At 57.2% G+C, this 8,646-nt stretch overlaps 1 protein-coding gene across 1 annotated transcript in view; it reads right to left on the reverse strand.

Annotated features, from left to right (window-relative positions):
* The window catches only part of GRIK5 (glutamate receptor, ionotropic, kainate 5), a 57,368-nt gene extending 48,954 nt beyond the window's left edge, over positions 1-8,414 (reverse strand). Inside the window, exons 1-7 of the mRNA XM_012653349.1 lie at positions 8,297-8,414; positions 7,870-8,034; positions 5,502-5,599; positions 5,246-5,411; positions 2,902-3,080; positions 1,096-1,149; positions 833-994 (exon numbers count right to left, since the gene is read on the reverse strand). Coding sequence (XP_012508803.1) covers positions 833-994; positions 1,096-1,149; positions 2,902-3,080; positions 5,246-5,411; positions 5,502-5,599; positions 7,870-8,034; positions 8,297-8,375 — 903 coding nt within the window. The 5' untranslated portion in view covers positions 8,376-8,414. The remainder of the gene's footprint in view (positions 1-832; positions 995-1,095; positions 1,150-2,901; positions 3,081-5,245; positions 5,412-5,501; positions 5,600-7,869; positions 8,035-8,296) is intronic.
* Between the last annotated feature and the right edge of the window lie 232 nt (positions 8,415-8,646).

Below are 8,646 nucleotides of genomic sequence, written 5' to 3' on the forward strand. Positions count from 1 at the left end.
ATACACCCTGGCCAATGGGCTGCGACTGATGGCCACGGTGTCTATGTGTGCCTGTGAGCGTGTGTCCTAGCAGGGTGGGTGTGAAGCTCTGTGTATCTGTGTTGTGTAGGTGTGCACAGAGGTGTGTACCAATGTGCCTCTGTGTCAGTGTGGGTGATGTCCCTGCATGCATGCATTTGGTTGTACGGCTCGGTGCCTGTGTGCACTTCTGTGCGTGTTGAAGTCTTGCTTTATGAGTAAAGGTCTGTGAACAAATACACATGAATATGCATCTATTGTATGTTTGCATTTATTCTACATACATTATCAGACACCTACTATGAGCTAGGCTGTTTTAGGTGCTGGGGCTCCAATGGTGAACAAAATAGAAACTCCTGCCCTCATGGAACTTACAACCTTTAAATCTATGTCTATATATGAGTATAATATAGAGTAAGCCAGATGGTGATCATGTAAATAAAGTTCTGTGGGAAAACAGAAGGCAGGGAAGGGGGCTAAAAAGTAGGTGGTTTCCCATTTTTTAAACTGGAGGACCAAGAAAAAATCTTACAACTGAGAAGACATTTATGCAATGACCTAGCGACAAAGGGGTGAGCTGCTGCTTCTCTGGGGAAGTGTGGGGAAAGCAGAGCGAGAGCGTGTGCAAAGGCCCTGGGGTGTGCCTGTGCTTGGGTGTGGCGCTGCACGAGAGGTAGCAAGGAGAGGACATGGGTCAGACTCATCACAGGCCCTTGGGAGTGCTGAAGGGCTCTGAACCTGATCTGAGTGAGGTCTCAAAGGGGCCCCTGCAAATGTCTGTGCACAGGGTGTTACAGGGTGTCTGTGTGCTCACCGCGGGGCCCGGGTAGGTGCTGGCTTCACAGTTCTCCCTCCAGGACATGTTGAGGCTGCGCACAAACTCAGGGTAGAAAGGGTGGGAGGTGTTGAACATGGAGAAGCCCAGGATGTTGGAGGAGTCCTCCACGATACCGTCTAGATGCAGGATAGGGAAGTCCTGGGACCAAGAAGAGGTGGTGAGACCTGGGGCCTGGCCCCGAGTGGGGCAGTGGAGGTGGGAGGGGAGTGGGGGAAGGGAGGGGCCCAAGGGGTACGCACCATGGTGGTGAGGATGTACTTGTAAAACGCCGAGGTCATTCCCAGCTCTGAGGCCTGGAGGACACAGGAGGTGAAGAGGCAGCGTGAGAGGCAGAGACGGGCAGAGATGGGGAGACCCAAGAGAGGAAGAGAGATTTAGAGACAGGCCTGGTGAGAAGACGCCCCGTGGGAAACTCAGTAAGATAGGCCCAGAGACAGACAGGGAGGAGGAGACAGTGAGGGCAGAGCGAGCCCTTGGTCCCGCGCATCCCACCATGCGGACCAGTGCCCCGGGGGGAATGGGGACTTTGCTGGAGGAGAGAATAGGGCCCTCAAATGCCCCCCGCCCCTCATTAGGACACTTCGAAGACTTCTTTCTTGGAGACAGGCAAGAGGAAGCCTCAGAAACAAGGTGGAGACGAAAACATTAACCTTAACCCCCCACACTCTCCAAAGCCAAGTTGGAGCTGCTAATGAGCAGGGCCGAGCCCAGTCACGAGTTCAGAGAAACGACCCTGCGATCTCTAACAGCGCTTGGCGACGAAAGGCAGCCGATTCGAATGTCAAGATTCAGGTTTGAGGCCACTTTCTCATAGCCCTCGAGAACAAAGCCGGAAAACCTCTCCCTGCCAGGAGCGCCCAATCCTGCGTTTCCACGAGAAACGGAACCCGAAAGGGCAGCAGCTTGCACTTCCTGGGTGGCGGGAGCTGGCTCTCATGTGGGTGTCGGGGAAGGGCAGGCGTGGGGCGGAAGGGACGACTGCTCACAAGGCTGGCACGGGAGGGGCTGGGATCCCAGCCGGGCCCATCTGCCTCCCAAACCTGCGATCTATTCCATAAGCCCTCCTGCCTCAGGGGCCCGATGGGTTCTGTTCACACTTCTTTCTGTAAGCTACGATTAGCAGTGACATTTGGTTTTAATTTTTTTTTAAGTGGAGAAAAATAAATAACACAAATTTGATTACGAAGAAAAATTAAGAGCAGGGAAGCAAATCAATGATTAACGAGTGTGGGTCATCGGTGGACGGAATGTGCCGGGCTGTGGAGAGGGGGGGTCCTGGTGCTCTGGTCCCTCCTGTGTGCTCTTGAGCCAGTCCTTCCCTTCGGAACCCCAGCTTCTTCACCCACTAAGTGCTCATGACACCTGCCCTGCAGGGTGGGGAGGCAGCCGAATTAATGAATGCACACAAAGCTCTTCAACACGGGGCCTCGATAGCCTCAGTAAAAATCCTAAAGCCAGGCTCAGCGGCTCACGCCTGTAAGCCAGTGCTTTGGGAGGCGGAGGAGGGAGGATAGCTTGAGGCCAGGAGTTTGAGACCCTAGCTCTACCAAAAATTTAAAAATTTAGCCGGGTGTGGTATCACGAGCCTGTAGTCCCAGCTACTCAGGAGGCTGAGGTGGAAGGATCGCTTGAGCCCCGGAGTTCGAGGCTGCGGTGAGCTATGATCACTGCACTCCAGTCTGGGCAACAAAGTTGCCCGGGGAAAAAAGTTCCGAAGTAGCTACGACTTAGAGGGCGTCGAAGCTGAGCCAGGCATGGCCCGCGCTTCACCTGCCGTTCCCTCATGAACCCTCGCAGCATCCCACTGAGGCAGGAACTACCACTGTCTTCACCTCACAGAGGGACAAGGTGACAGTCCGGGGCCACACAACCAGGCAGTGGCCAGGCAGGGAGACAAACTTTATGATTATCCTCTGCACACAAGAAGAGGGTCTCAACACCCCATTTCAACCACTACGGCCCATGGGCATTGGGTGACTTGCTCCCAGTCGCCCCATGTTCCCGCCCCTGGCCCATTAGGGAATCAGAGACGGAGGGGGGCCCACCTTACGGAGGATGAGGTGGGAGATGGACGCATTGGCGTCGATGATGATGGTGGACACCTTGTCGTCTCGGATCTCCTTAAGCAGTGGCGTGGGGTCCTGGCTATCATCCAGCATCCTCACCGACAGCGTCTCCTTGGAGATGAGGAAGCCACGCACCAGTTCCTCCAATCGCAGTAGGCCTGGGGGTGGGGGTAAGGCCTCGGGTTGGAGCTCCTCCAAATTCGTGGGCACGGGGTGGGCACGGGCAGCTGGGCAGAGGACTGGCGGGCGTGCCAAGGTGACAGGGCGGCTCTCCAGAGTGCAGCTGGGTCCCTTGGGGTACTGGGCTCAGGGATCTGAAGCCTGGGTCCTCCCCAATTAAAACCCCAACCTAGACCTCTCCCCAGAACTCCAGATTCCTGTCTCTGCCACCTTCCTGACCCCCCACCAGGATGTCGGACAGGCACCTCACATGTAACGCTCCTACTCTTCCAGCCCAAACCGCCATGGCGCGCCCACGATGGTGAATAGCACCTCCAGCCTGCCAGTCAGGCCACACCCTTGGCGGCAGCCTGGCTTCCTCTCTCCACACCCATGCCCAGTGCATCCCGGCCCCACCTTCCAAACACACCAGACCCCATCACGCCGTGTCACTGTCACTGCCCTGGCCCAAGCCATGGCCACCTCCTGCCACGCTTGCCCTGAGTTTGCTCCCCGCACGGCAGCTGAAACGATGTGAGTCGCGTGTGTTCCTTCTCCGCTCCACACCCTCTGATGGCCTCTCCTTTCGTTCAGAGTCCTACTGGCCAAAGTCCTCACAGGCTCCAAGTCCCCACGCAATCCACTCACCCCGCCCCCGCCCCCTCCCAGGCCTCCTCTCCTGTCGCTCCGTCACTCACTCGCTCAGCTCCAGCCACACCTGGGTCACGCTCCCATCCCGTGGCCTTCGTGCCTTGGCCGGGAACCCTCTTCTCCCACGTCCCCACATGGCTCCCTCCTTCCGCTCCTCAGGTCTTTACTCGAACGCCACGTTCTCAATGAGGCCCTCGCCCCCGTTTCATTTAAAATTGCAGCCCACCCCGACACCAGACTCCCGGTCCTCACTACGCACAGGACCTCCCCGAGGAACCTACTATTCCGCATCACGTCCTGCGCTTATTTGCGGTGTTTACTGCCTCGCTCCTGTCCTCGGATCATCATCCAACATGGGCGGGAACCCCTGACTGCTTCACTCACTGCTAGATCCCTAAAACCAAGACAGGTCTGGCACACAGCAGGTGCTCAATAAATACCTTTGCCAGGAGCAATTCCTCCAGAGGTTACAGAGCACGATGCCCCCCTTCCTCAAGCTCCACACCCACAAATCCGCCAGCCTACCAAACAACTCCTGTGAATGTCTCAAAGAAACATCGCACTCAACGCGTATCCGTCCCAAGGATTGTCCTCCTCCTCCTCCTCCTCCTCCTCCTCCTCCTCCTCGGCAGAAGCCCCCACCCTTCCCCTTCCCCCCTCCTGAGCCCATCCTGGTCCCTCTGTCCCAACTGCCACCATCTGAGCCCAGACCAGTGTCACTTCTCCCCTGCCTCTCACTGGGCTCCTGCCACACCTCAGGTCACACTCTCACCTGTTCTTTACACTGCAACCAAAGAGCTCTTCCTACAGCTCTTCTTGCGATACACATGGCCGGGGCCGTTCACCCTGCCCTGTGTGGGAACCTTCCCCGGCTCCCATTGCCTCCTGCTCCATTGCTCCCACACTTCGGCCACCAGGGGCGTCTTCAAGCCTCTCAAACGGGCCTGGGCCTTGCTCCCGAGCCCTTCGCCTCTGCCCCCTGCCATACCCTCTGCTCAGAACACGTTCCCTCCCTCCTTCCCCACCCTTCAGGTTCAGCCTAGATGTCCCTTCTTTGGGGCTGCAAGCTCCGAACCTTCCAGATGGGCTGGGATCCCTCCTATGTGCTCCCAGAGGCCCCACACGCCTCCTGGCAGCACATGTACCACTCTGTATCACAACAGCTCAGTGACCTGCGCGTCCACTAGACCCAGAGTCCTGTGCGCTCAGGGACCACGCCCAGCACTGCCCCCTGCTCACCCTCCAGGGCCTAGCAGAGGGCCCTGACACAGCAGGTGCTTAGTCACCATCTGCGGACCGAACGGGTCTTTTTTGGAGGAGGAGGAGAGGTCTGTGGAACCAGGGGTCTTGATTTCTGAAGACGGACAGGATGGTGGGGACCAGGAGAGCCTGGTGCCTGGGTACCCCAGGGGACCTAACCGAGGGGCACTGAACAACTGCGTGGGACACCAGATCTCTTGGGAAGGGATATTTAGAGGAATAAAAAACAAAACAGCCAGTTCTCCTCCCTCACACTCAGCCTTGGCGCAGATGAGGCTAGCCGAGGGGTAGTTGAAGGACTTGAGGATTCGGGAGACCGCCAGGCTGACGTCCTCGTTACTGGGGTACAAGCTGACAGACGCGAAGCGAAGGTACTGAAGGCGGGGCGTCTCCTCGGGACCCACCTTGATGTGGGGGATCTGGACAGAGAAGGAGCTTCGGCTTCCATCCTGCTCCTCCTTTCAGGGACCCGCTCCCCCACCCACCCCAGCCCACGCTCCCCACCTCACCTCCTTCTCCCCACAGATATGGCTCACGGTGGAGGCAGATGCTGGGCTGGAGGAGGGCCCCAGGACAGACACGACCCCCTTGGGCAGGATCTGACACACTGCAGGGGACGGGGAAGAGACCACAGAGTCAGGGCCCCCTGAGTCCTCTCCTCCATCCTCAGGGAGCTGCCCTGACCCAGGGGAGGATCCAGACACTCGGAGCCGCCTGATCCTCTTCCATCACCTGGGACCCAGAGGGCCAATCCCTGACCCACCCAACACAGTGGCAAAGGAGGAGGCATGAGACAGAGACAGACGAGGGGACAGAGCAACAGAGGGACAGGTCAGACCAAGAGAGATCGAAGGAAGAGACAAGGAGAAAGAGACACCAGGGGACCACCACTCTGGCCTGCAAATCCAGTGGCCGGTTCCTTGGCCATTGTCCTTTGCAAACTTTTTAGCCCCCCGACCCTGAACCCACAGCCAAGGGACCCTGGATCCTCTACGCCCAGACACCACTCTTCTGTGGCATTTACTTGCTCCTCTTTCTTCTGCTTTCTTTTCCCCTTAAACATGTGTGTGTGTCTCAAGACTGGGAGGCGGAAGCCTGTTGCTTTTGCCTGTCCAGTGCCTGTTCTCGTGGCAGAACCCTAACTTCTCCTGGGGGAGCTACCCCCACCTTTCTGTCCACATGGCTCCCAGGATTGACCCGCACCCGACTCAGGCCTGGTCAGAGCAGAAGCACATCCTCCTAGCAACAGGCTGGTTCAGAGATGGGCACAGGCTCAAATCAGGTCTGCTACAGGTATTACATGGTTTGCTAAACTGGTGAGATACAGGCTTTGAGCTGCTAGGCCATCTTGCCACCAGCTGGGGAGGGCATTCCTAAAAATGAAGCCAACCCTGAAGAAAGTAGGGCCCAGAGATAAAGACAGAGAGATTCTTGGGACATTATTTCAATGCCTGGATCTAGCCATGCCTGAAACAATCCTGGGACATCATTTGAGTCCCAGGATCCAGCCATGCCTGAAATTAGTTCTTAGGCCTTTTAGTAACATGACCTAATAAGTTCTCTTTTTGTCTTAAACCAGCCTGAGTTGGGTTTCCGCCACATCTAACGAAGAGCATCATAACTGAACGACTCATCTTCCACCAAACTTGTTCCTTCTGTGCCTTCCACGCTGCTGAGGGCCCCACCATTTGCACAGACCAGATGCCTGGAAATGGTACGTGCCTTCAATCCCTCTCGTGACAGTCAATTAGTCACCGAGTCCTAACTTTTCTTTGTCCTCAGATTTTCTCACATCTGTCCCCTCTGTCCCTGCCCTACTTTAGGATTCTCAACTCAGGCATGTACCAGCCTCCTCACTCATCACCCAAATCCAGCTTCCAGATTCTCCTTCCAGACGCCCATCGATGGCTCCCCACTGTCTGCACATGAAGGTGGCATCTTTCACCCTGGCACTGCGGTCCTCTCCAGCCGCCTGCCAAACGGCCCAGCCTCACTTCCCACTGCCCTGTCACGCTCAGCCTGGAAGTCTCTCACAATCTCCCCAAACGTGTCCTGAATCCAGGTGGTCAGGATGGACTCACCCCCACACCCTGTTCCTTAGCTCCAACTACCTCCCCCTCTGCCCCCTACCCCAGTTCCAGACTCTAGGTGCATGCCTGAAATGTCATCTGCCTCCTCATCCTCCATCCCAGCTTCTCCCAAATTGTGCTCTATGCTGCACCAGTCAAAAAAGACTGGGAAACACTGTACCCCATTCTCCCACTCAGTGATTTGAAACATGCATGAATATAATAAAGCCTCTGATATGGCCTGCAGGGAAGAAAATTGTCTAAAACACATTTTAAGGCAGCATCTCCCAAAGCTCTATGACCCCAGAACATCTGTTCAAGTGACACCTATGAACATTCATTCAGCCCATTATTATTCAACAAACACTTAATGCAGCCCTACCATGTAGCCAGCCATGCTTGGAGCAAGGCCACTCCTTCTACAACCTCTTCCCCTTTGCAAGCTCAGCTTCAGTCTAGTCTTCTCCAAATTGCTTTCACTGACCCTACCCCTCAGCCCTCTGGCCTTGCTGCCTGGGACCCTTGATATTCAGCTCTGGGGGCTGAGAAGTGTCCCTGGCCAGCTGTGATGCTTCCTCCAAATGAGGCCCTGGGCTCTTCCAGGGCAGGACTGGGGCTCACGCTCTCGCCCACCCTGCCATGCCCAGCAGCAGCTGCCTCTGGGAAGGCGAAGGCAGAGACAGACATGAAGGAAGGAGCCAGATGGAGCTAGAAGAGGACAAGACCAAGCCAGAGGCTGGGGCAGAGGGACACCCTGAGGGCCACCGGCCTGCCCTGCCTCACCCCACGCCCCTGTGGCCCCGCTCACTGGTGTCCGTGGTCTCGTACTGGCTGTCCCGCTGCAGCTCAAAGATGTCTACTTCCACGCGGGCCTTGGCTGGGACCTCGATGATCCCGTTGATCTGCTCCCGGGCTAGGGCCAAGGCCAGACGCTCACCGCGGCCACACACTGTCTGGTCATCCAGGATTGCAGCTGAGGGGACACAGGGGTTGGGGACCAGACTCCAGGGTCCTGAAGAAGGAAGGGGCTGGGGTCCTGGACTCGTGGGCTCTGGAGTGAGGAAGGTTTAGGGATGAGGGGTCTGAACTCTTGGGTCTGAGGGTAGCGAGAGCTAGGGGTCTGGACTCCTGGGTCCAGGGGGGAGGTGCTGGAGGCTGAGACCTGAGGCCCAGATTCCTGGGGCCTGCCAGTGGGGGGTCTCTGAGGAGGTGGGGCAGGGTGCCGAGGGCCTCACCCATGCGCAGTGATGAGAGCACCTGGCAGCTGGGGCTGGCGAAGGCAACAATCAGCAGCAGCAGCAGCTCAGCCGGCATCTTCCTCCCCTCCTCATGGGGACGCAGCTGCCGCGGCCCCCACTCGCCACCTGCAGGGAGATCCCCAACCCACAGGGAGACTGCTGATGTGGGGGGACGCAGCCTCTCGGAGGGCTGCTGGATGAAGTGGCAACCACAACTCCCAGGACATTGGTGGTGAGGAGCTGGCAGTTCTCAAGAGCCCTGCTCCCGTTATGTTAGAAGCTTGCGATGCTGAGGGCATTGCTAGAAGGCTCACAGGACACTACCAGAGAGGAGCTCACGGCACTTA

This window comes from Propithecus coquereli, unplaced genomic scaffold (assembly GCF_000956105.1).
Source record: "Propithecus coquereli isolate 6110/MARCELLA unplaced genomic scaffold, Pcoq_1.0 Scaffold42, whole genome shotgun sequence".
In the NCBI taxonomy this organism is placed as follows: Eukaryota; Metazoa; Chordata; class Mammalia; order Primates; family Indriidae; genus Propithecus; species Propithecus coquereli.